Source organism: Bos mutus, chromosome 19, assembly GCF_027580195.1.
Source record: "Bos mutus isolate GX-2022 chromosome 19, NWIPB_WYAK_1.1, whole genome shotgun sequence".
Taxonomy (NCBI): domain Eukaryota; kingdom Metazoa; phylum Chordata; class Mammalia; order Artiodactyla; family Bovidae; genus Bos; species Bos mutus.
In genome coordinates this window covers 21,968,757-21,996,270 of record NC_091635.1, presented here as the reverse complement: position 1 = coordinate 21,996,270, position 27,514 = coordinate 21,968,757, and the positions used below count along the sequence as shown (strand labels likewise).

The 27,514-nt window shown below is 50.5% G+C and overlaps 1 protein-coding gene across 2 annotated transcripts; it reads right to left on the bottom strand.

Moving 5' to 3' along the window:
* Positions 1-230: 230 nt before the first annotated feature.
* DHRS7B (dehydrogenase/reductase 7B) lies at positions 231-25,257 on the bottom strand. Of its 2 annotated transcripts, none has more exons than XM_005893476.2 (8): positions 24,922-25,251; positions 23,165-23,297; positions 13,800-13,978; positions 9,469-9,578; positions 4,674-4,890; positions 4,254-4,346; positions 2,053-2,205; positions 231-682 (listed from the first exon to the last, which is right to left on the bottom strand). In XM_005893476.2, exons 2-8 carry the CDS (start codon positions 23,281-23,283, stop codon positions 477-479), a joined length of 1,077 nt encoding a protein of 358 aa, XP_005893538.2. In that variant the 5' UTR covers positions 23,284-23,297; positions 24,922-25,251; the 3' UTR covers positions 231-476. The 2 variants fall into 2 exon arrangements, with proteins under 2 accessions (XP_005893538.2, XP_070245757.1); XM_070389656.1 differs by having other exon boundaries at positions 537-682; positions 2,061-2,205; positions 24,922-25,257.
* Positions 25,258-27,514: the final 2,257 nt, after the last annotated feature.

Genomic DNA, 27,514 nt, shown 5'->3' with positions numbered 1-27,514 from the left:
CAGCTGAGCAGAAGCTGTCACTGAAACAAGCCTGGTGCAGGAGGGCAGCTCCCATGCACTGAACAACGGGGAGGCCAGTCACATGCTGACCATTTGCTTGTTGACCAAGACAGTGGGGGTCCCGTAAACAGTGTGAAGGCCGCTGCCTCCTCCCTGAGAACCAGGTTCAGGTGACGTGAGGGTGTCTTCTGACCCTAAGATGCAGGGGCTGAGGTACGAAAGAGGCGTGGTTCTGCCTGCCCTCAGGGACCACAGATCCCAGGCTCCTTCCTTTATTTCATGTCCCTCCACCTGGAGGAAGCTGTCCTTCACCCTTCCTGGTTCCCACACGTCCTCTGAGTTCCCGTCCCCCGCCAGCAGGCCTGGCCAGGGGTCTGCAGGGGAAGCATGTCTCCCTCCTTCCCCACCCATGAGGCAGAAGTCCAACACAGTCCCCATGGAGCAGCGACTGCCCCACCTGCCCACCAGGACAGGCACTAACTGTGCTTGGACTTCCGTTCCTTCCTGGCCCGGGAGGCCATGAGTCTGAAGAAGAGCCCAGGAGCCAGAGTTCGAAGGTAAACAGCCAGGGAAGGCATCGGGTCGGCCAGCACCACATCCTTCTTCTTCTTCCCCAGAGCAGCCAGGATGTCTTGGGCCACCTGCACAGGACTTCGGCCCTGGGCCGTGGTCTCATCCATCACTGAAATGGAATAGGAAACTCACTGAGTTTGGGGGCAGAAGCCTGAGCCAACTCTGGACACTTGGTCCCCCAGGGAGCTCTCCCAGGGGCTTGGCCAGCAGGTGCAGTGACTGTCCTTGCAGTCCAAGGAGGGAGGTGGACAGCTCAGAACTACGGTGCATAGCCAGGGGGTGCCCAGCAGATGCTCCCTCACTCCCTGACCTGGGGCATTTCAGCCAGTTGGGGCAACCAGTGACTAAGGGTGCTGTGCCAGGGCAGTGGGCCATGCAGGGGGCCAGGTGGGTGGGAGGGCTGCAGAGCACGCTGGCTGGAGAGGAGTGAGGCAGGTGGCAGGGCCCCTGTCTTGGGTGTATCAGGGTGGCAGGCAGGAAGGAAGCCTTGGTTTGTTTTGTGGACCAGAGGTCAATGCAGGGGCACAGGATGTTACTTTTTCCCTTATCACTGGCGAACTGTGCCCACAAAGCAGGAACAGCAGGCAGAGGGGAGGCCACCCGCAGCCACGGTGGTGCCTGGCTTCCTCTCCACCATCAACACAGAACAGTAGGTTTCTGGTGGCTGCTCGTTTTTAAATGCCACAGAGGGAATTTTTAAAAAAGATGCTTGGGACTTCCCTGGTGGTGCAGTGGTTAAGACTGTGTTTCCAGTGCTGGAGGCATGGGTGCAATCCCTGTCAGGGAACTAGATGCCACAAGTCATGGGGTGTGGCCGCCATCCTGGGAATAAATGCCTATGAACCTACCCAGCCCCGTGCTTCTGTACGGCTTCTGCTGCCTTGCTGAATGAGGGGGCTGCTGTCCTGGGCATAGGTGGTCTTGGTTCAGGCTTGGCCAGAAGGCCCCTGCTGAACACCCAGCATACTCCCAGGAGCATGTCCCAGGAGCATGTCCCAGGAGGCAGGCCCCGAGCAAGCGCAGGAAGGCAGCTCATGTGGGTCCACCAGCTGGGGAGGCAAAAGCCAGCTGGTCCTGGTTGGCCCCACCTGCTGGCTGGGCCTTGCCGATCGGGCCACTAGTGACTGCAGGTCAGCTCTGTGCTGTCTTTGGCCTCTGCCTACCCCTGAAGTCTTGTCCCCCCAACACTGCAGGGGAACCTCACGGGAAGAGACCCGGCCTGGTCACTTTAGCACTAACAGTGGGCTAGCAGGAGTCCTGTCAGCATCTCAGCAGAGGGCTCCCCCCAGCCCTGTTGTGGGCCTGTTCCCACAACTTCCTCCAGCCTGCAGGGTTCAGGGTAGAGATGGTTGGTGCTCAGGTCAGTCATCAGTATATATGACCGACCTCACAACGTCAGGTGGTTTAAACTGATACTCTGAATGAAAACTGCAAGATCATCAGGGAGCTTTCACAGAGGAACACACGCTGGGGCTTCACCTCCATACTTGGACCCGTCGGCTGTGACTGCATTAAGGGAGAGATTGGTGTGGATGTAGCCAGGACTGATGACCGTCACCTCGATGTCATGCTGCTCCACCTCAGCCCGCAGACAGTCGAAGAAGGCCTGGGTTGCGTGCTTGGAGGCCGCGTCTGCAAAGGTTGGTGACCAGGGAGGGTAGGATGATGCTGGTCAGGACCCTGAACAGGGGGGCATCAGGTCTCCCACTCCGGTTCAGGGAATACCCTGTGCGTCTTATGTACATGCACTCACTCACACAGAACACGACACAGCACGTATGGTCAAAGGTTCCTGGGCATTCTTGCTCCTGCAAGTTCTAAGTGTGAATTTAATCTATAAAGTTAAAAAAGTCTACTGTGTAAAACATTCAGATAGTTCAGAAGAAACTAAGAAAGTGAAAGTCCTCCTCACACCTCCCAGCGCAGTTCCTCAGAGGGGCCAGGCCACTGGTGTCTCATGTCGGCCAGGTCCCTGCACAGATGAGGACATGGCCACAGGTTGCTCCTATGGTCCGTGTTACTCATGCTCAGGGTTCTCTCTGTGTGGAAGGCTAGTTGGGTGCCTGCCGTGTGACTCAGGGTCATAGCCACAGAACAGGCTCAGCGTTGTTTCAACTTTCATCACTGAAAATGTCCAGGGATGCTCCCTGGCTGCATGGCAGCATGTGTGCAAACCCATGCCAGGCCTCACGTCTGTCTGTCAGTTCCCACGGGGCAGTCTCTAGTGTGGAAGAGTCCCCAGAGCTCCATGTGCTAGAGCTCCACGTGCTCACCTCCTGGATCCTCCCACCTGGCCTCACAACAGCCCGAGGGGACAAAGCCCCGCCCACACCCCACTTCACGACTGGGGAGCCCACTGCCTGTGGGTTGGCCAGTGTGCCTAGGAGGCACCACCTTGTCCAGCCTGGGGGTTATGAAACTTCCAGACCAAGTGTGACCTATGCAGTCACAGCTAAGAGGAGGATAAAATTCAGAAAGACCAAATCCAGTGATGTCTAGAAGCAACTCAGTACAAAGAGCACTGTGCACCGCCCCCCGCCCCCGAATGCCTGGTGTGGCCCCTGCTGTCAGCTGTGACGCCCACACGTTTCCTGAGGAAGCCACCCACGAGGCCAGGACAAGTATGGACACAGCATCCCTGGGCGTGTCAGGGCGTCCTGAGTGTGGCCGCAGGGGTGAGGGAGCTGGTGTGGACTCATGAGCCCCACAGCTGACCCTGGACACACGCACCAGAAGGAGCGCTGGGCTGCATCCAGTTCTGACGGGCTCCCCGTCCAGCTGAGGGTGCCATGTGGCTGTCCTCGCCAAGCTTTGCCCCTCCCCTCCACATGCCCTCTCCCCTCCATGCCCCCTCTCCTCCACATACCCCTCCTTGGAGCTGCCTCAGGCATCTGCGGGTGGGGGGCTCGGTTACAACAGAGTGTTTCCTTGCAGACGGTGAACCAAGGAACGCACTTACCAGGACAGTTTAGAGGTAATTGTGACATTACTTATAACATTAAACAAAAGTAGAATCTGCCTGCTGGTGCCCTGTGATGGTGCAGTCCCACCATCCTGGCACAGCTGTGCACAATGGCAGGTGAGTCTAAACTGAGGTCGAGCTGGCAGCATTCCCACTTTCTGGAACTAATCTTACTGAAACCCTCACAGTGAGTGAGTGCCCAGAGAGAAAAACACTGGAGGACGTGGCACACAGCACATCTGCTGCTGGCCACTGAGGAAGGCAGTTCCCTCAGGCATCAAGTCAACCCCTGAGTTACGTGACGCCCATCCATTCAGCAAGTAGGGAGCCGAGTGGAAAGACTGTCAAGCAGGATGATGGAAGCACAGAGCTGCACATAAGGGCCCCAGCGCTGCACGTCTCATCACATGCAGGAGAACTCTGGAGGCGTGTGCAGTAACCGGATGGAGGGGCAGCACCTGTGGGCTGATGGTGGTGGTGGCGCTGGGAGGGGCCTGGTACGCGGTCACACGTGGCGTGAGGAGCGTGGCTGGGACTGAGCCCAGGCTTCTGCTCAGGCACACGCCTCTCAGGTCCCCACACGCTCTGTGCTGAGCGCCCCTCTCATGTCTGAATTCTGGACCGGGAGCCTGCTGTCTTCACAACAAGAGTAAACAATGGGCGTGTGGGCAGGAGAAGTCTGGGCAGAAGCGCCTGACCGGGGGGAGGGAGCACTCACACGCGGATCGGAAAGGCAGGCTGATCTTGCCCTGGATGCTGCTGATCGCAACCACGTGGCCCTGGCGCCTTCTGATCATGGCAGGCAGGAGCGCTGTGGGGAGAGGGCAGAGGTCACCGTCGCTCACGTGGAGAGCCCGGGGAGGGCCACGTCTGAGAGTGCTCGGCCCCCTGTGCCCTGCTGTGAGAACCGTGGCAGGACATCACTGCCTCTGCTGTGCTCTGCCTGCACCCGGTAGGTCGCCAAACCCAGTGGGACATGGAGGCAACAACACAGCGCAGGCCCAGGCCCAGAAAAGCCAACCCTGAGTCGCAAGGGCAGCACTGACCCCAGGGTGGAGTGGATAAGACAACAGGTCCACAGGAAATGGAAACCATGCCAACCTGCCCGGCACTTCTCCCTTCTGACCCAAGGCCTTACCCTTTGTCAGAGCTACTGGGCCAAAGTAGTTTGTCTCCATCACTCTCTTGTCCACGTCTGGGCTGGTGTCCACAATGGCGCCTCGGTAGCTGATCCCGGCATTATTGATGAGCACATCCACGTGGCCAAAGCACTGCAGGATCTCGGAGGCAGCCCCTGCTATGGCCCCAGGGTCTGCGAGGTCGAAGGTCACCGTGCAAGGCTTGTGTGTCTGCACCTGGTCAAGTGCGACAGAAGCCAAAGGTACCTTCAGAGTGATGGTCTGGCCTGGCTCCTCATCGTGGGGGCAGCCTAGTGTGAAGGACAGGCTGCAGCACTTCCCTGAAGAACGTGGCCTGCCCGTCATGCTCACACCTGACCTGGGCAGCACTGTGGGCAGGGGTCACAGACGAGGTGAGCAGGGTCCCCTCCGCCCTGGGCCAGCAGGATGCTGTACACTGTCCCATGTTACAGAGCTGCTATGCCTCTCAGGCCAAGTCAGTTTATTCACAAAACATTTTTATGCACTCCTATGTGTCCAAAAAAGCAAAATGGCTGTCTGAGGAGGCCTTACAAATAGCTGTGAAAAGAAGTGAAAAGCAAAGGAGAAAAGGAAAGATATAAGCATCTGAATGCAGAGTTCCAAAGAATAGCAAGAAGAGATAAGAAAGCCTTCCTTGCGATCAATGCAAAGAAATAGAGGAAAACAACAGAATGGGAAAGACTAGAGATCTCTTCAAGAAAATTAGAGATACCAAGGGAACATTCCATGCAAAGATGGGCTCGATAAAGGACAGAAATGCTATGGACCTAACAGAAGCAGAAAATATAAGAGGTGGCAAGAATACACAGAAGAACTATACAAAAAAGAGCTTCACGACCCAGATAATCATGATGGTATGACCACTCACCTAGAGCCAGACATCCTGGAATGTGAAGTCAAGTGGGCCTTAGAAAGCATCACTACGAACAAAGCTAGTGGAGGTGATGGAATTCCAGTGGAGCTCTTTCAAATCCTGAAAGATGATGCTGTGAAAGTGCTGCACTCAATATGCCAGCAAATTTGGAAAACTCAGCAGTGGCCACAGGACTGGAAAAGGTCAGTTTTCATTCCAGTCTCAAAGAAAGGTAATGCCAAAGAATGCTCAAACTACCGCACAGTTGCACTCATCTCACACGCTAGTAAAGTAATGCTCAAAATTCTCCAAGCCAGGCTTCAGCAATATGTGAACCATGAACTTCCTGATGTTCAAGCTGGGTTTAGAAAAGGCAGAGGAACCAGAGATCAAATTGCCAACATCCGCTGGATCATTGAAAAAGCAAGAGAGTCCCCAAAAAACATCTATTTCTGCTTTGTTGACTATGCCAAAGCTTTTGACTATGTGGATCACAATAAACTGTGGAAAATTCTGAAAGAGATGGGAATACCAGACCACCTGACCTGCCTCTTGAGAAACCTATATGCAGGTCAGGAAGCCACAGAACTGGACATGGAACAACAGACTGGTTCCAAATAGGAAAAGGAGTACATCAAGGCTGTATATTGTCACCCTGCTTATTTAACTTATATGCAGAGTACACCATGAGAAACGCTGGGCTGGAAGAAGCACAAGCTGGAATCAAGATTGCATTGCTGGGAGAAATATCAATAACCTCAGATATGCAGATGACACCACCCTTATGGCAGAAAGTGAAGAAGTACTAAAGAGCCTCTTGATGAAAGTGAAAGAGGAGAGTGAAAAAGTTGGCTTAAAGCTCAACATTCAGAAAACTAAGATCATGGCATCTGGTTCCATCACTTCATGGCAGATAGATGGGGAAACAGTGGAAACAGTCTCAGACTTTATTTTTTTGGGCTCCAAAATCACTGCAGATGGTGATTGCAGCCATGAAATTAAAAGACACTTACTCCTTGGAAGGAAAGTTATGACCAACCTAGACAGCATATTGAAAAGCAGAGATATTACTTTGCCAACAAAGGTCCGTCTAGTGAAGGCTATCGTTTTTCCAGTGGTCATGTATGGATGTGAGAGTTGGACTGTGAAGAAAGCTGAGCGCTGAAGAATTGATGCTTTTGAACTGTGGTGTTGGAGAAGGCTCTTGAGAGTCCATTGGACTGCAAGGAGATCCAACCAGTCCATTCTGAAGGAGATCAGTCCTGGGTGTTCATTGGAAGGACTGATGCTGAGAGATCAGTCCTGGGTGTTCATTGGAAGGACTGATGCTGAAGCTGAAACTCCAATACTTTGGGCACCTCATGCAAAGAGTTGACTCATTGGAAAAGACCCTGATGCTGGGAGGGATTGAAGGGGACGACAGAAGATGAGATGGCTGGATGGCATCACCGACTCGATGGACATGAGTTTGAGTGAACTCTGGGAGTTGGTGATGGACAAGGAGGCCTGGCGTGCTGCGATTCATGGGGTCGCAAAGAGTTGGACACGACTGAGCAACTGAACTGAACTGATGTGCCCGATGCTGGAGACGGTAAAAGCAAGGCAGACACGTTTCTGTCCTAGAGCATATGGTCTCATGGGGAAGACTGACACACTATGGCTGTAAAGAACATCGCAAGAAGAAAACGACTGGTGGACATTCTGACTCATGATGCCCTGAGCCTAAGCAGATGAGGGAGGGGTGTGGAGTCAGAGAGGTCGTGCAGGAGTTGCCCTCTGCCTGGACAGCTCAATGGCAGTGACTCAGCTCTGAGGTCAAACTCTCTGAACACTTGCAGCTTCCAGGGGGTCTGCTCAGCCACCCAAGTATAGAAAATGTTGCCTGATTTCAACCATAAGCTCCGTGGTGACCATGTTCCTGTGATGAGAAGCTGTGAGAAAGGCAACCCACATTTCTCGTGCAGCATCAGGAGCCAAGGAAGACCCTGTCTCCCAAACACTGGGGCTGTGTTCCAATGGTGGATGCTGTTCTGATGGCCGACCTGTGTCATCTTGTCCTGGCTGCAGGATATAAGATAAATACAAAACACTCAGCTGTGTTTCTACATACCAACAATGAATAATCTGAACAGGATATTAGGCGAGCAAGACCATTTATAATAGCAGCTAAGAGAATTAAATCCTTAGGAATAAATCTAAAGAGGTGAAAGATTTGTACATGGAAGGCGGTAAGACACATGATAAAAATGAAAATTTAAACACATGGAAAGACATCCCATGTTCATGGATTGGAAGACTTAACACTGTTAAGGTGACAATACTATCCAAAGTGATCTGGACTCCACACAATTCCTATCAAAATCTCAATGCCATTTTTGTCAGGGAAAAAAAAAACAATCCTAAAATCCATATAGAAGTGCAGTGGCTATTCAGGAATAGCAGAACAATTTTGGAGACAAGAGCAAAGTTGGAAGATTCACACTTCCAGTCTTTGAAACTTACTACTGAACTATGCGGATTAAAACAGCATGGTACTGACATAAGGACAGGCATATAGATCAGTGGGACAGAATAAAGTGTCCAGAAATAAACCCTCAGATTTAGATTTTTGCCAAGGTTGCCAAGGCCATTCAAGAGGGAAAGGAACTCTGGGCAAACTAGATATCCACATGCAAAAGAATGAAGCTGGAATCTTATCACCATGTACAAACATGGCCTCAAGGGCTTCTCTGGTGGTCCAAGGGTTAGGAACCCGCCTGTCAATGCAGGAGACAGGAGACTCAGTTTTGATCCCTAAGTCAGGAAGATCCCATGAAGGAAATAGCAACCCACTCCAGTATTCTTGCCTGGAAAATTCCATGGATAGAGGAACCTGGCAGGCTACAGTCCATGGCATCACAGAGTCAGACATGACTGAGCACATACACTCGGTATCTAGAATATACATAGAACTCCTCCACAACAAACAACCTGATTAAAAATCAGGAAAAGGACTTGAATTGACATTTCCCCAATTGAGATATATAAATAAGCACATGAAAAGATGCTCAGCACCACCTGTAGTTAGGGAAATGCAAGTCCAAACCACAGTGAGATTCCACTTAGATCTCCTAGGACAGTACAATTAAGAAACAGAAAACAACACGTGCTGGCCCGGATGTGAAGTCAGAGCCCTTGCGCAGTGCTGCTGGGACTGTAACTTGGTGCAGCTGCAGTGGAAAACAGTCTGCAGTTCCTCAAAAGGTCAAACTAAACCTCCACAAACCCTGCCATTCCACTCTTGGGGTGTCCAAAACAGCTGAAAGCAGGGACTGGAGCAGACACATGTCCACCTGTGTCCACGTCAGCATCATTCACAATAGCCCACAGGTGGAGATGCCTTGCAGTACGTCAAGAAAATGGGACAGACCAAGTGAGGAACATCTGTACACACAATGGAATACCAGTCCATCAGAAAGAGGAAAGAAGTTCGGACACATCTGTAACGTAGATGAACCCTGAAGACATTACGCTTAGAGAAAGGGCTACTCGTAGAAAGACAAATAGTTTAATTTTATGAGGCATCTAGAACAGGCAAATTCACAGAAAGACATTTCCAGGGACTGGAAAGCAGAGGAAAAAGTGGATTGTTTAAGTGGGAACACAATTTTTGTTGGGGACAGACAGGTGATCATTACAAACATGGTGAATGCACTTACTATCACTGAACTATAAGCTTGTAAGAGGTTAAAATGATAAATATGTGTATTCCCCACAAATAAAACGTTAAAAGTCATTGCCAACCTCCCACCACCAAAAAGAGATGAATAGGGACCGGGGTTGACGGGGAGAACTCGCAGAGAGACCTCTCTAAGCACTGTGAAGACCCGCAGAGGACGGGCTGTGCCTCTTCCCCAGGCAAGTCCCCCAGGCTCACTCACCTCCAGAGCCCGGGAAGCAGCAAGTTCTTGGCTGAGCTCCTCCAGGGCCTCAGCATTCCGGCCACAGAGCACCAGCCTAGCACCAGCAGCATGAAAAACTCTGGCACATTCTAGGGGACAAGAAAGCAGCCTGTTGTCTGGGGAGACCCAGGCCTTCGGCCCCGTCAGCTCAGCTCCCAGCTCCCCAGCCTCAAACCGCAGGCCTTTTCTTCCCCAGGCATCGGTACTAGCCCCGCCATGGAGGGGTGTGGGGCTGGGAGTCAGGGCCCTCGCAGAGCGGTATTCAGGGCTGTGACACATCCATGGGCAGGAGGGAGGCTCAAGCCGGGGGACAGACTGTTGGGTACCAGGCTCAGGATTTTCCAACATAGTCTTCAGCTCTGACCCCCACTGTAAGCAGGATCCCCACTGTCACTGCAAAGAAGCTCTGTGAGGCAAGGGACGCGCCCAACAGTCAGCAGCGCCAGAACACCTCCCCCGCACCCCTGCACCGAGGCCTGTGGTTGCTGTCACCTCAGTACAACAGGCACATATCTGCCAGGGGCACTTCTGTGGACACATAGGACTCTGGTGAGGGGGGGTGGGGAGACCCCCCCACCAGACCTGAAGCCTGTAGGGCTGTTCCTCCTGAGATTGCCCAGGCCCAAGGGCTCGTAGACACACATGCCCTCTGCACACTACATTGCTCAGTTGTGTCCAACTCTCTGCGACCCCACGAACTGTAGCCTGCCAGGCTCCTCTGTCCATGAGATTCTCCAGGTAAGAATACCACAGTGGGTTGCCATTTCCTCTCCACACAGTGAGGACAAAGTGCGGAGGCTGGCAGCCTTGCAAGGAGGTTAAAGAACAGCAGGGGGACAATAAGGGGGACATCATTTTAAAATGATCGGGGGCAGGGGGGTGAGACCAGGCTCCTCTGAGTCACTAGAGCATCCAGGTGACAACTAAGACCGTGGCAGGGCAGAGTCCAAAACTGCCTGGGCACCTGTCTTCGTCAGCCTTCTTTGGAGGCAAAACAAAAAGCAGGCTTGTCAGGAGGATTCCAGGCAGCTCAGGAATTCAGAGAAGGAGCTGAACGGCCCAGACGGGGGTACAGGAGGCTGCACAGGGTCCCAGGCAGCAGGAGCCCAGCTGTCTGAATGCTGGCAGGTCCCTTCCCCACTTCATCCCCCAGCCTCTCCACAGAGGGGATGGGGCTGCAGACAACTCTGGGTTCCCACAGACACCACTCCCCAGCCACGCAAGGGGGCCTCTGACCTGTTCCCTCCAAGCTCTGGTGTCAGAATTCGAGGGAAGGGCCATGTTAGGGGGCAGAATCACCAGGACTGGGCCAGTCAGGGTCACCTGGGAACCCCAAGACCACAATGGGAAGGGCGGCGGGAGCAAGGAGTGATTCCCCAAACACGGCTGAGTGGTGACTGCCGTGAAGCTCAAAGCCCCTAGGTCAAGAGGACGGACGTGAGCGAGACTTCCTGTGATGGACTGAGTCTCCTTGAGAGGCCTCCTCACCTCCACTTCCCTCTTGTGAGGACTGAGCGCGTCACAGCAGCCTCAGGCAGACAGAAAGTGCCAGCCAGGGCTAAGTGTGTTTCTAAGCTGCCTTTTTAGACTGCTCAAGGGACATCCCTGGTGGTCCATTGATTAGGACTCCCCACTTCTACTGCAGGGGGCGACTGTTCAATCCCTGGGTGGGGAATTAAGATCCCCCATGCCATGCTGCAGGGCCAAAAAATAAATTTAAAAACTGGATGTTGGCAAAAATGGAAACGTGGGGTTTAAAGGGCCACAGCCTTTCCTCACTGGAGGCCTGGCCTCACTCAGGTGCCCACAAGCAGGTCTGTGCAGCCCCCACCGCCCCAGCTGACCATGCAGCCACCCTAGGTATCAGACTGAGTCCCGGGCCCAGCGGTCAAGTGGAGTCTTGGTGCTATGGGCTCAGAGGAGGGGCACGGATCCAGGGATGGAGGAGGCTCTGGGGTCCAGGCGACATCCTTCCCCAGCCAAAGTGAGGGCATAATGCCAGCGTCCCTCAGGAAAGGAGGGAGGAGGTTCCGGGTGACAATGCCCTCTTTCCAGACACAGCTCCTCGTGCAGTCTCACTTGCTCCCCTGATCCAGGTGGAGCTTTCTGGAAGGAGGTTCAGGCCGTGTGGTGTCATCTTCCCTGAACCCCATCCTGACCAAGGGCTCAAACCCAGACTGAGTCGAGCCCCTGCTCTGGCCCTGGGTGGGCTGCTTGGGTCACAGCCCAGCTGAGTCTCCTTGGGTGGGGTGGAGTAGGGGTTGGGGGTGCTCTCACAGAGACCCTCAGCGTTCCTGAGGCCAGTTTCCTACCATTCCCAAAGCCCTGCTGGCTTCCTCATCCCGTTTCATCCTGACCTGACCGCCATAGTGGACATTCTGTGAGCTGCCACCAAGACATAAGGTGGGGGACACGGGTCCACACAGCTCTGGAGACTGTCATCCACTTTGCAGCGAAACAAAGGGAGGAAATTAGAGCTTGTACAGGAGTGACGGGGATGCAAACAACAGACTGGGGAGAAAAGCTGATACAGTGAGGCAGAAGGGTGGAGGGAGCACACTTATCTCGGCTGCTGGCCAGTCCCCAGACCTCTAGCCCTGCTGGCTTATAGCCCCCCAGCTGCTCACAGCTGCAGAACCAGGATGTGTCCCTTCACCCAGCATCCTGTGATCCACAGGACAAGCCGGGAGACACAGCAGGAGGAACACAGAGGGCCGTCTGAATACCTGGCATGTCTGCCAGGCCTCCAGGTGGCCGACGGCATAGCCACAAGGGTGGGTGAGGTCTCCTCCCCACAACCCATGGGCAGTGGCCAAGGGGTGTCTACTGAGGCCAGAGGGGAAGAGACACACGGCTTCCTGGCCCTCTGATGGGACCCAGGAAACAGCAGGAAGAGCAGTCACACAAGGACACACAGGCCCCAGTGCTGCAGGAGGAAACGGGGTGAAGAGAGGACGGCCTCTCTCCTGCGCATGCACATGCTGGCCCCGCAGCCCACCTCTCCCGCACAGCCAACCCTCAGGCGCTCTTCAAGGACGTTAAAAAACGCTTCTCTCTGCTGTGAAGCAGAGGCCGCTAAGAATCTATATTTAGAGCTGAGTAAGGTCAGAGGCTTGGCTGTGGCTTGGGGCCGGGAGATCTGATGACAGACCTCAGGTTACCCCCGAGACCTCACCTGAACACCATGCTGGCGCACGCTCCCCGAAGCCTGCTGGCACCCTGGCCACCAGCAGTCCAGTCCTCATCTGCTCCCCCATGTTCCTGCAGCCCCCGCACAGCCCTGCTACTCTGGACCTGTCCTGCCCACCTCGCCGCCTCCCCAGGGAGAGGAGACGCGGGCTTCCATTTGGCTTCGGGTTTCTGCCTACAGATCCCAGGAGGAGTCACACCTTCTCTGAGCGTATGGAGGACTCGGGAGATGAGCCCGAGCCAGCACACACCTGGGTGCCGTGCCTGCCGGCTGCGGGGAACACATGGGGTACACACGGGCAGAAGTCCCTCCTCTCTGTAGGACCCGGGCTCCCTGAGGGGAGGACCCTGCCTCCCATCATCTGTCCCAGCACGTGGTGGGAGACACAAAGGTGCCGGGTGTACCCCACCGCAGGGCGCCTCTCGGCCTTGTTCCACGGAACTGAGCGCCAGCGTGGGGAATATGTAGGGTGGCATGGCACACGTGCAGATTCCGACACACCTATACTGGTACACTGTGCTGAGGGCAGTCTGGGACCCAGAAGCTCCATGTGGACCTAGAACCAGACTAGAACCAAGCTTAGCTGGAGACCGGCTGAGGAACAGCTGATGCCTCATTGATGCTGTCCTGATCTGCCCGGATACAGCTGGAGGCCCCGTGAAGAGCAGCGAGGAGAAGGTGACCCCAGAGCCTTAAACCAGGGATGTGGATGAATCCAGTAAAGACCCTCAGAGAAGCAAAAACATTATTCAATTCAACGGACATGAGTTTGAGCAAACTGGAAGACGGTGAAGGACAGGGAGGCCTGGTGTGCTACGGTCCATCTCTGGGGACCTCTTTGGGGTTGCAAAGAGTTGGACACAATGGAGCGACTGAACAACAACTGGGAAGCTGGGTGCCACCACATACAGACACCCGTCTCCACGCTGACCGGCACTGAGGCCGCCCCAGACACGTGTGTGGCCTTCTCCCTGGCTGCCACCTCCAGCCCTGATGCTCCCACGGCCTTTTCCTCCTGGACCAGGGACAGGGAGGCCCTTGCTGCCCAGTCACCAACTGACCTCATATGTCTGCACCCACGTCCCCAGCCCCTCCCCAACAGCCCTGCACCACGACCCACCTCGGCCCAGGCCTGACGTGGCGCCAGTGATGACCACCACGGCGTTCCGGACGTAGGCCCTCATGCGCAGCCACTGAAGCAGCTTGAAGAGGCTAAAGAGGCCCACGCAGCCCAGGAGCAGGGGCAGAATGGCTGTGGAGGTGATGAAGTCCATGACCCGCGCCCTCAGCAGACTCTTTCTGGAAGAACAAAGCACATGAATTAGTGACGAGCTGGGGGGATGCCAGGGACTTGGCCACCCTCTGCCCCTGAGTCTGACACAGACCCCAGGTCCCACGTCAGGGTCTCAGTTCTGAGCCCGGCAGGATGTCCCCAGGCCCCGCACCCTGTGTGGACCGTTCAGCGTGGTAGAACCAGTTTCCTCTCTGTAGGGACACAAGCTGGCATCACAGACTGAGCTGGGTGGCTGAGGACCCGCTCCTGGAGCGCGTCAGCACCCACCGCAGTCTCCCTCAGAAACCTGTTTCGGGGAAATTGATACCACCCAATATTATTTCCCATTCCTGGTATTTGTGAAATGAGAAAAGTTTTTCTGTAAAAAAGGAAAAAGGAAGCCATACAATCCTTACACTCCTCTCAGAAGAGACATCCCCTGGATGGTGTCCTCAGTGGCCATGGGCCTCAGGATGCCCCAAGGGACTCATAGCATGGTGAGCACCCTCTGAGATGCGGGCGCAGACTCAGGCCTGGAGCAGAGGCCCTGCACACTGTGGCCTGTGCCCGCCCAGTGTCACTGGTGAGCCACGTCCCCCCAAAAATCGGGAGGCCCTGGCAGTGGGCACACAGCTGTGCACGGTCCACACTTCAGAAATGTCCACTCCTTCCAGGACTCACCACCCCTACTCCCCACACCCCCATGCCCAGAGGGGAGACACGGGGCTAAAGGCATGTTGAGGGGAGCAGTACCTTGCGTGCGGCCCAGAGAACGTGGCCCCAGGCCCTCCAGGACCATGAGATTAGGGGCTCAGGGAAGAAGGGCTGCAAATCAGAAGGGACTTCAATCATTCATCAGACTGAATGACTTCAGTGTCCTTGCCCAATCCCAAGCCTTCAGTTCAGTTCAGGCACTCAGTCGTGTCCGATTCTTTGCAACCCCAAGGACTGCAACATACCAGGCTTCCCTGTCCATCACAAACTCCTGGAGCTTGCTCAAACTCATGTCCATCAAGTCAGTGATACCATCCAACTAGCTCATCCTCTGTTGTCCCCTTCTCCTCCTGCCTTCAATCTTTCCCAGCATCAGGGTCTTTTCCAATGAGTCAGTTCTTCACATCAGGTGACCAAAGTATTGGAGTTTCAGCTTCAGCATCAGTCCTTCCAATGAATATTCAGGACTGATTTCCTTTAGGATTGACTGGGTTGATCTCCTTGCAGTCCAAGGGACTCTCAAGAGTTTTCTCCAACGCCACAGTTGAAAACCATCAATTCTTCAGCACTCAGCCCCACATATATAAGGATGTGCTTCCCCCCTTCCCATGACACACCCACTCTGGTGCCTCCAAGGCTGGAACACATGGAGCCCTCACGGGCCACCTGTGTGCCTGTGCTGTGCTGACCCTGACGTCCAGGTTTGCGAGGGCCATCCCAATCTAAGCTACAGGCTCTGTTCCAATCGGAACTGTCAACAAAGCTATTTCAGTATTCAGATTAACTTTTCACCTGCCTTTCCCATACACCTAAATTCTTAATCAGCATAAAAAATTAACATCCATGGACAAACATCTGCAAAAATGACTCTTTCCTATCAACCTCCACTTAATCTACTTAATCTACTTCTGAAACACCCCAGCTACTGTCTGCTAAGTGGGCACATTCCCGTCTTACCTGACACTGTGCCAAGCCCACACATGGATGTCCTGGCAATCCAAATGGCTTCCAAAGCACCTAGCTCTTTACCTGGGTATGACTGGCACCAATGCCTGCCCTCAACTGAACGTTCAGGTGGGGCTGAGCCCCAGAAGCAAGGCGAGGACCTAAAGGCCCTTTGTTTGGCACCTGGGAAGTTCTCAGAGAGGCTCAGTGCAGGCAGGAGCACCTCTGGCACCCGTGGATCTGTGGGTGCTGCCTGGGGGCCTTCACAGGGCCCAGCCCCGAAGACTGTGGGTACACTTCAACCCAGCAGGACAGCTGTGTGGGAAGAGCTTTATCCCCATGGCAACCCAAGATCCTCATACCAGGTAGGTCCCAAGAAGGAGCACGCTGCTTGGCTCAAATGACCCAGGCCCAGCCACTGCCCAGGAAGCCCAGGAGGTGGGGACACTGCTTATGGAAGGACAACAGGCTCAGCTTTCCAGAGACCACAGCCCTGTGGAGTCTGCCCATGTCAGGCTTTACTGAAGGCTAAAAGTAAGGCACCAAGCACCAACACGCAGCCCTGTTGCCTCCCAAATTCAGAGTTTCCGAGACCATCTGGAGAACACGAACACATGGCAGTGGCAGCACAGGGGCTCAAAGACGAGCCCTTGCCCTGCTGGCACAACCGGCTTCGGCCTCTTACCAGCCTGAGTGGGGGCCACTCCGCTGGGGTCTTGGCACCTGAGTTTGTAAAGCGAGGTCTGTAAAACAGGTTTGTTGCGAAGGATGAATTAACACATAGAAGTATGAGTACGGTCCCTGGCCAAGGGTAAGAGCTCAGTGAACACGGCTGGCACCAGCAGCAGCATCGTCACCCATCACTAACTGAAAGCCCAGGAATCGGTTTCACAGCAATCAGATCTCCAAGGTTGTCTGAAGGGGTCTCTGGTTTATGAAATAAAGGAAACTCATCAAATACTGCTATAATTTAATGTTTATGACTCATAAACCTCCTGGTTTAATTAAAGTAACAAACAGGAAGAAAGAGACAGAATCCCATATCCCAGACTTCGCTAGTGGCACAGTGGATAGGAATCTGCCTGCCAATACAGGGACACAGGTTCAATCCCTGGTCCAGGAAGATTCCACATGCCATGGAGCAACTAAGTCCATGCACCACAACTGCTGAGCCTCTGCTCTAGAGCCCGGGAGCTGCACCTATGGAGCCCACGTGCCCTAACTACTGAAACCCAAGCTCCCTAGAGCCTGTGCTCCACAAGAGAGAAGCCACTGCAATGAGAAGCTCACATACCGCAACTAGACCACAGCCCCAGCTCATCGCAACTAGACAAAAGCCTGCACCACGATGAAGACCCAGCACAGCCAAAAATTTAGAAATAAACAAATAATACTAAATATTAACATACAGAAATTGGTTGCATCACTTTATATTAACAATGAAATACCAGAAATGAACAAGCAATCCCTTTAAAAATAGCATGAAACAAATAAAATACTCAAGAATAAACCTGACCAAGGAGGTAGAAGACATATGCTGAGAACCATAAAACATTAATAAAGGAAATAGAAGGTAATTCATAGAAATGGAAAGATATCCTATGTTCTTCAATTGGAAGAATATTGTTAAAATGGCCATGCTACCCAAACTAATATACAGACTTAATGGGAGAGATCTGACAGAATGTGGTCCAATGGAGAAGGGAATGGCAAACCACTTCAGTATTCTTGCCTTGAGAACCCCATGAACAGTATGAAAAGGTAAAATGATAGGATACTGAAAGAGGAACTCCCCAGGTCAGTAGGTGCCCAATATGCTACTGGAGATCAGTGGAGAAATAACTCCAGAAAGAATGAAGGGATGGAGCCAAAGCAAAAACAATACCCAGCTGTGGATGTGACTGGTGATAGAAGCAAGGTCTGATGCTGTAAAGAGCAATATTGCATAGGAACCTGGAATGTCAGGTCCATGAATCAAGGCAAATTGGAAGTGGTCAAACAAGGGATGGCAAGAGTGAATGTTGACATTCTAGGAATCAGCAAACTGAAATGGACTGGAATGGGTGAATTTAACTCAGATGACCATTATATCTACTACTGCGGGCAGGAGTCCCTCAGAAGAAATGGCGTAGCCATCATGGTCAACAAAAGAGTGCGAAATGCAGTACTTGGATGTAATCTCAAAAACGACAAAATGACCTCTGTTCGTTTCCAAGGCAAACCATTCAATATCAGAGTAATCCGCTGAAGAAGCTGAAGTTGAACGGTTCTACGAAGACCTACAAGACCTTTTAGAACTAACACCCAAAAAAGATGTTCTTTTCATTATAGGGGACTGAAATGCAAAAGTAGGAAGTCAAGAAACACCTGGAGTAACAGGCAAATTTGGCCTTGGAATACAGAATGAAGCAGGGCAAAGACTAATAGAGTTTTGCCAAGAAAATGCACTGATCATAACAAACACCCTCTTCCAACAACACAAGAGAAGACTCTACACATGGACATCACCAGATGGTCAACACTGAAATCAGATTGATTATATTCTTTGCAGCCAAAGATGGAGAAGCAACAGTCAGCAAAAACAAGACCAGGAGCTGACTGTGGCTCAGATCATGAACTCCTTATTGCCAAATTCAGACTTAAATTGAAGAAAGTAGGGAAAACCACTAGACCATTCAGGTATGACCTAAATCAAATCCCTTATGATTATACAGTGGAAGTGAGAAATAGATTTAAGGGCCTAGATCTGATAGATAGAGTGCCTGATGAACTATGGAATGAGGTTCGTGACATTGTACAGGAGACAGGGATCAAGACCATCCCCGTGGAAAAGAAATGCAAAAAAGCAAAATGGCTGTCTGGGGAGGCCTTACAAATAGCTGTGAAAAGAAGAGAAGCAAATAGCAAAGGAGAAAAGGAAAGATATAAGCATCTGAATGCAGAGTTCCAAAGAATAGCAAGAAGAGATAAGAAAGCCTTCCTCAGAGATCAATGCAAAGAAATAGAGGAAAACAACAGAATGGGAAAGACTAGAGATCTCTTCAAGAAAATTAGAGATACCAAGGGAACATTTCATGCAAAGATGGGCTCGATAAAGGACAGAAATGTTATGGACCTAACAGAAGCAAAAGATATTAAGAAGAGATGGCAAGAATACACAGAAGAACTGTACAAAAAAGATTTTCACGACCCAGATAATCACGATGGTGTGATCACTGACCTAGAGCCAGACATCCTGGAATGTGAAGTCAAGCGGGCCTTAGAAAGCATCACTACGAACAAAGCTAGTGGAGGTGATGGAATTCCAGTGGAGCTATTTCAAGTCCTGAAAGATGATGCTGTGAAAGTGCTGCACTCAATATGCCAGCACATTTGGAAAACTCAGCAGTGGCCACAGGACTGGAAAAGGTCAGTTTTCATTCCAATCCCAAAGAAAGGCAATGCCAAAGAATGCTCAAACTACTGCACAATTGCACTCATCTCACACGCTAGTAAAGTAATGCTCAAAATTCTCCAAGCCAGGCTTCAGCAATATGTGAACCATGAACTTCCTGATGTTCAAGCTGGTTTTAGAAAAGGCAGAGGAACCAGAGATCAAATTGCCAACATCCGCTGGATCATTGAAAAAGCAAGAGAGTTCCAGAAAAACATCTATTTCTGCTGTATTGACTATGCCAAAGCCTTTGACTGTGTGGATCACAATAAACTGTGGAAAATTCTGAAAGAGATGGGAATACCAGACCACCTGACCTGCCTCTTGAGAAACCTATATGCAGGTCAGGAAGCAACAGTTAGAACTGGACATGGAACAACAGACTGGTTCCAAATAGGAAAAGGAGTACATCAAGGCTGTATATTGTCACCCTGCTTATTTAACTTATATGCAGAGTACATCATGAGAAACTCTGGACTGGAAGAAGCACAAGCTGGAGTCAAGATTGCCGGGAGAAATATCAATAACCTCAGATATGAAGATGACACCACCCTTATGGCAGAAAGTGAAGAGGAACTAAAAAGCCTCTTGATGAAAGTGAAAGTGGAGAGTGAAAAAGTTGGCTTAAAGCTCAACATTCAGAAAACAAAGATCATGGCATCTGGTCCCATCACTTCATGGGAAATAGATGGGGAAACAGTGGAAACAGGGTCACACTTTATTTTGGGGGGCTCAAAAATCACTGCAGATGGTGACTGCAGTCATGAAATTAAAAGACGCTTACTCTTTGGAAGAAAAGTTATGACCAACCTAGACAGCATATTCAAAAGCAGAGACATTACTTTGACAACAAAGGTCCGTCTAGTCAAGGCTATGGTTTTCCTGTGGTCATGTATGGATGTGAGAGTTGGACTGTGAATAAAGCTAAGCACTGAAGAATTGATGCTTTTGAACTGTGGTGTTGGAGAAGACTCTTGAGAGTCCCTTGGACTGCAAGGAGATCCAGCCAGTCCATTCTGAAGGAGATCAGCCCTGGGATTTCTTTGCAAGGAATGATGCTAAAGCTGAAACTCCAGTACTTTGGCCACCTGATGCGAAGAGTTGACTCATTGGAAAAGACTGTGATGCTGGGAGGGATTGGGGGCAGGAGGAGAAGGGGACGACAGAGGATGAGATGGCTGGATGGCATCACTGACTCCATGGACGTGAGTCTGAGTGAACTCCGGGAGTTGGTGATGGACAGGGAGGCCTGGCGTGCTGCGATTCATGTGGTCGCAAAGAGTTGGACAGGACTGAGCAACTAAAATGAACTGAATGTGACTCCTATCAATTTACCTATGACATTTTTCACAGAACTATAACAAATAATCCTAAATCTTATATGGAACCATTAAAGACCCAGAATTGCCAAAGCAATCCTGAAAAAAAAGAACACAGCAGGACGCATAAGATAATACTTCCAGCCTTCAGATAATACTACAAAGCTACAGTCATCGAAACAGCATGGTATTGGCACAGAAATAGACACATGGATCACAGGAAAAGAACACAGAGCCCAGAAATAAATTCAAAGACCTACAGACCCTTTTTGAGTAAGCAGCCTGAGGTGACCCCTAAAAATGGTGCACTATTCACTCCACCCAGAAAACCCCACAAAATCATCCATATCAAGAGGTTCAAATCTTCATGTTCACTTTAAGAACATTCGTGAAAACTGCCCAGGCCATAAAGGGTATGCATATCCGAAAAGCCACCAAGTATCTGAAGGATGTCACTTTTAAGAAGCAATGTGTGCCATTCCGTCGCTACAACGGTGGAGCTGCTGGGTGTGCACAGGCCAAACAGCGGGGCTGGACGCAGGGTCGGTGGCCCAAAAAGAGTGCTGAATTGTTACTGCACATGCGCAGAAATGCAGAGAGTCACGCTGAACTTAAGGGCTTAGATGTAGATTCTCTGGTCATTGAGCACATCCAGGTGAACAAAGCCCCCAAGATGCGGCGCAGGACTTACAGAGCTCACGGTCGGATCAACCCCTACGTGAGCTCTCCCTGCCACATTGAGATGATCCTTCCTGAAAAAGAACAGATTGTTCCTAACCCAGAAGAGGAGGTTGCACAGAAGAAAAAGCTATCCCAGAAGAAACTGAAGAAACAAAAACATATGGCTCGGGAATTAATGCCGCAAAAAATCAATGCAAATAAAAGTTAAAAAAAAAAACAACAGACCTATGGACAATTAATCTTCAACACAGGAGGCAAGATCATACAATATGGGGGAAAAAAGTATGTTCAGCAAGTGGTGCTGGAAAACCTGAACAGCCACATGTAAATCAATGAAGTTAGAACACATCCCTCACACCATACACAAAAATAAACTCAAAATGACTTACAGATGTGTCTGACTCTTTGTAACCCCATGGACTGTCCATGGAATTCTCCAGGCCAGAATACTGGAGTGGGTAGCTTTTCCTTTCTCCAGGGGATCTTCCCAGCCCAGGGACTGTACCAGGTCTCCTGCATTGCAGGTGGATTCTTTACCAGCTGAGCTACAGGGAAGCCCAAGAATACGGATTGGGTAGCCTATCCCTTCTCCAGCGGATCTTCCTTACCCAGGAATAGAACTGGAGTCTCCTGCATTGCAGGTGGGTTCTTTACCAATTGAGCTTACAGGGAAGCCCAAATATAAGACAGGACACCATAAAACACCTTGAAGAAAACACAGGCAAAACATTCTCTGACATAAATGGTACCAATGTTTTCTTAGGTTAGTGTCCCAAAGAAATAAAAATAAAAGCAAAAATAAACAAATGGGACCTAATCAAACTTACAAGCTTTTGCACAGCAAAGGAAACCACAAACAAAATGAAAAGACTAAAAAAAAAAAGTGAAAAGACTGGGAGAAAATATTTGCAAATGATGTGACCAACAAGGCTTAATTTCCAAAATATATAAACAGCTCACAGAAGTAAATAATAAAACAAACAAACAACCCAATCGAAAAATGGGGAGAAGACCTAAATAGACATTTCTCCAAAGAAGACGTTCAAGGGTAACAGGCCCATGGAAAGACGGTCATCACCATTAATCATGAGAGAAATGCCAATGAAAACCACCGTGAGGGGCCAACTCTCTCCAGTCAGACGACTAACAGTAAATGTTGGAGAGGGTCTGGCCAATAGGGAGCCCTCTTATACTGTTGGTGGGAATGTAAGTTAGTACAGCCTGTATGGAAAATGGTATGGAGGTTCCTCAAAAAACTAAAACTAGATTTGCCATGTGATCCAGCAATCCCAGTCCTGGGCATACACCCAGACAAAACTATAATTTGGAAAGATACGTGCATCGTTAGGTTCAGAGCAGCACTGTTTAGAAGACCTGGAAATAGCCTCGATGTCCATCAACAGATGAATGGATACAGAAGATGTGGTGTATATACATACACACACAAACACACATGCAATGGAATACTATTCAGCCACATAAAGAACGAAATAATGCCATTTGCAACAGCATGGATGGGCTTAGAGATTATCATACTGAGTGAAGTAAGAAAGAGAAAGACAAACGCCATATGATATCACTCATGTAGAATCTAAAACACGACACAAGCGAACACATCCATAAAACAGAAACGACTCAGACATAAAGAACAGACTCTTGGTTGCCGACAGGGAGAGAGGGTGGAGGAGGGGAGGGTTGGGAGTTTGGAAAGAGCAGATGCAAACTACTATATATAGAATGAATGAGCAACAAGGTCCTACTTGTATGGCACAGGAAACTATGTTCAATATCCTATGATAAACTATGATGGAAAAGCATATGAAGAAATATATATACAACTGAGTCACTCTGTTGTACAGCAGAAGTTAACACAACACCAAATCAAAGTTTAAAAACAAAAAAAGAAAATGTGGCTGCCACAACAGTCACGGAGGCTGACAGAGCAAGGACAGAGCAGACGGGGACTGTAGTGTCCCGTCCACCCCCTTCTCACGGCCAGGGAGGAGCAGGATGAAGATAAACCCACCCAGCAAAGCACACCACTGACACAAACGCAGCTCCATGCACCTGCTCAAGCCCAAGGCAGCACCTCGGACATAAAAAGAAGAGGAGCCACACACCGTCTCGGACACATCTGGTGTTCCTGGAGCACCTGACACATCGCCCGCCAGCCCAGGTCTTCCGGCCCCGGGGACCTCTCTGCCCGAGGCAAATACGGCACCAGGATAAGGGGGTCCATTCTCGGCCCGCTTTCTGTAAGGAGAGTGCACCTGCATTCAGTCTGGCAAGGTCTCAAAATCAGAACGTAAAGTAAACTAGAAACCAGCACCCACTCCGCCCAGCAGCTCAGGACGATGGTGGGAAAAGGGACACCCCAGAGCAAGCCACTTATTTTAGAGTCAGGTTCAATTTCAGCATCACTTCCCTGAACAGGTGAGGCTGCAAACACTGACAATCACACCTCTTTCTGGGAGTTTCTCAAATTCTTAAAGATCTCCCAACTTTAATTCTGCTCTGCCGTGCACACGGCCACACGAATGGGCCCCTGGGTCTCCCAGACTCTCAGAGGCAGCTGTGCCGACTCCTTTCTGTCTCACTCCCACTGGTGCGGGCAGCCAAGAGAGTGAGACACAGAAGTAACTCAGCCCCACAGCCTTGGTGCGGTGTCTGGGCCTTTTCTGAGCAAAAGGGCAGAAAAGAACTGAGTCTCAGCTGGCCATATGTCCTGATCAGGAAAGAAATCTCCTATATAAACCAAAGGGTGTGTATTGGCGGGGAGGGGGGCAGTTTAACGTGGCACATGTGTTTATATGTTTTGCATTTTATATCCAAATGCTTAACTGCTAGTTGTAGATATAAATGGAATACAAGACTGGAGGTTAAAAAAAAAAGGTAGGAGTGGGGAAAAAAATCTTGCTCACGATTCCCAGCGTTTGGAGATGAGCTTATAGCACGAGGTGCAGTCAGACAGGATGGGAAGCACGTGGAGAGATGGAGGCGGGGAGGCACCAGCCAGGTGTCCCCTGGACTGGAAGCCATGGAAGCACGACCACACACTGGGAGCCACGCCCACGCTCTCCAGGACAAGGCAGGAGCCCAGGATCGCCGGTGTTTTCAGGCCCAAGTCAAGCGTATGAAGGTGGAAGAGCCCCTACGGGTGGCAGGAAGGTCGTGGGTGTGCACTGCTCTCCTGCTCTCTATGAGGCTCTTCAGACAGGCCTTCAGAACCTCAGTCTGGAGCTCCGAGGAATCAACTTGAAGTAGGCTTGTCACCGCTTATGCCATCTGTTCCATTTTCTATCCTTCAGTCAAAATCCTACACTGCATTTCACAGATGGAATCTGCTCCTAAGATCCCTTTCTTCTCTCAAACAATCACAAAACTAAAATAAACTGAAACTTCAATAAAAACAGGTTGTTAGAATCCACTCAAAAACCACACACAGAAATTAAACCGTTAACAGCCACATCTGAAAATCAAAGGCAGGGATCTGAGAACCCTCCAAAGTCAAAGATAATGATGAGTTCAGGTCTGTCAGGGTCAGTCATGAAATAATGTGCCATGTTAAGTACAAGAAAATGGGGCGAAAGGGTAGAGAGGGGTTCCAACCGGGCGGCAGGACACGGAGGCCACACGGCAAGGAGGGGCCTGGCAGCGACAGGAGTCAGGCTCCTGTTCCCACAGCCCACATTTAGTTCCACACAGCTGTTCTGCTAAAGGTGACCTAAGCTACAGGTCATGCTTGTGACCCATATCTGAAAATACATATCTAATTTCAGAAAGTAAGAACAGAGTGAAGCCACTCTTTTGTGGTCCTAAGCGTACGAGAAGCAGCAGCGAAGGCCATCTTCGACAGGAAAGACAAGACAGAACCTACCTCAGGCGGCAGACGCTTCACCAATGGCAGGCCCCGACACCGAATCTTCTCTGGTCTTTTGACCCGAAGCTGAGTGACTCAGACCGGAGGCCAGAGGAAACCTTCAGGTCAGCAGGCCCTCCCCGGAATGCTGGAACGAGCCACGGACGGGTGGCCTGTGGGGTGTATTTTAAGATGACAGCCTTAGGGCCCCCAGTTTAAAGGAGTGCAGGCCAGCATTAGTGAAGACAGAACCAAGAGGAAGGCCTGAGTGTATTTCAGACCAGCTCCGGGGCGTTCCGTCCTGGAAAAGCAACCATGCTGAAGCGGGCACTGCTCTGCAGTAAGACGCTGAGCACCAACTGCCCACAGCCTGGCAGGGAAGGTGGCAAGAGGGATGCCAGACACAGCTCCAGACCCTGCAGAGGGGAACGGCCGACACAAGCACAGGATGCTGGAGGCTAACTGTTCATTACGGGCCAAAGTCTGCCTTCGGTTTTTAAAAACCACACTGAACGATAACTGCCCAGACACCATGTCACTAAAAACAATTTTGGTTTCCAATGTGCTTTATAAAATGAATTTAGTATTACTAGAAGATGCCCACGTGACCTTGCCCTCTTCCTAGAACACACACCAGACCTGTACCATCACCCCAAAAGAAACCACAGGAGGCAGTCATTGCAGTGGTAAAGCAGAAAAAGTACCAAGCTGGCGCTGGGGAGGGGAGTTCAAGTTCACCTGTTGTGTCCCTGACACGCGAGCAGATTTACTCTCTGCAACTAACTTGTGCTAACTTACAAAATGGGGCTGACTATTCCAATGAGAAACAACGTGGGCAGCACTCTGTAAACGCTAATGTCCTGCTGACTCATAAAGTGACTGAAAAAAAGCACTTCCAGGGAGGATTTCGGACAGGAACTTCACACAGGCAGCCATCTTGAAGGGCGTTCAGCAAAAAGACTAAGCTCTCTATTTTCCATCCACATGTCACATGCAGAGCCTCTCAGCTCAGCTCCAGGATGGCTCTGGCCCACCCATTCATCAATGGCGTATCGGCTGCCATTTGCACCAGGAGCTGGGCGGACCAGGGCTATAGGGCGATGGACCCGTGAGACACAGGTTCTGACCTCATGGAGCTCACAGCCCAGACAGACAGACTGACGATAAAAAAAGAAACAAAAGTTAAATGACTAGACTTGTGATAAGGTAGCCTGTCTAGTGGACAAGCCTCACCTGAAGCTTTGATTCAAAGTCAAAACCACCCAAACAGGCATGCTGGCCACACAGCATACAGCCCACCCCAGGGCAGCTGCCAGCTGCAACTCCCGAGTTTTAGGAGAGAACACTTTCTAACTCATTCCATGAGACCAGCAAGAAAAAACACTGTAAGAAAACTACAGACCAATATCCCTTTTGAACAGTGACACAAAAATCCTCAACAAAAAAACCCTAACAAACTGAATTTAGCAGTATAGTAAAAGGATTATACATCCCAACCACGTGGGGTTTGTTCCTGGGATGCAAGATTGGCTCAACATATGAAGGTAAATACACCACATCAACTGAAGGAAAGAAAAACATATGATTGTCTCAGTTGATGCAGAAAAAGCATCTGATTAAGAAATAAGCATCTGATAAAATTTAACACTGTTTCATGATGCAAGCACTCAACAAATAGGAATAGAAGGAAACTACTAACACAATTAAGAGTCATATACTAATAAACCTCCATCAAACATCAGACTCAATGATAAAAGAATGAAAGCTTCTCTTCTAAGATCAGGAACAAAGCAAGGATGCTGACTTTCACCACCTCTATTCAACACAGACTGAAAATTCTAGCCAGAGCAATTAGGCAGGAGAAAGAAAGAAAAGACATCTAAATTGGAAAGGATGAAGTAAAATTATTTGTTTGCAGACGATATGATCTTGTTTGTGGAAAACCCTAAGGACTATAACACACACACAAAAAAAATGTGTTTTAAAATGTGTTAGGCTTCCCTGGTGGTCCAGTGGCTAAGACTCCATGCTCCCAATGCAGGGAGCCCGGATTCGACTCCTGTTCAGGGAGCTAGATCCTACATCAGTTCACTCGCTCAGTTGTGTCTGACTCTGTGACCATACGGACTGTAGCACGCCAGGCTTCCCTGTCCCTCACCAACTCCCGGAGCTTACTCAAACTCATGTCCATCGAGTTGGTGATACCATCCAACCATCTCATCCTCTGTCGTCCCCTTCTCCTCCTGCCTTCAATCTTTCCCAGCATCAGGATCTTTTCCAATGAGTCAGTTCTTCACATCAGGTGGCCAAAGCATTGTCCACGTGTAGAGTCATCTCTTGTGTTGTTGGAAGAGGGTGTTTGCTATGATCAGTGCATCCTCTTGGCAAAACTCTGTTAGACTTGCCCTGCTTCGTATTGTACTCCAAGGCCAAATTTGCCTGTTACTCCAGGTATCTCTTAACTTGCTGCTCTGGTGTGAGTTCTAGGTCTTGTAGGTCATCATAGAACCATTCAACTTCAGCTTCTTCAGCATCAGTGGTTGGGGCATAGACTTGGATTACTGTGATATTGAATGGTTTGTCTTGGAAATTAACAGGGATCATTCTGTCA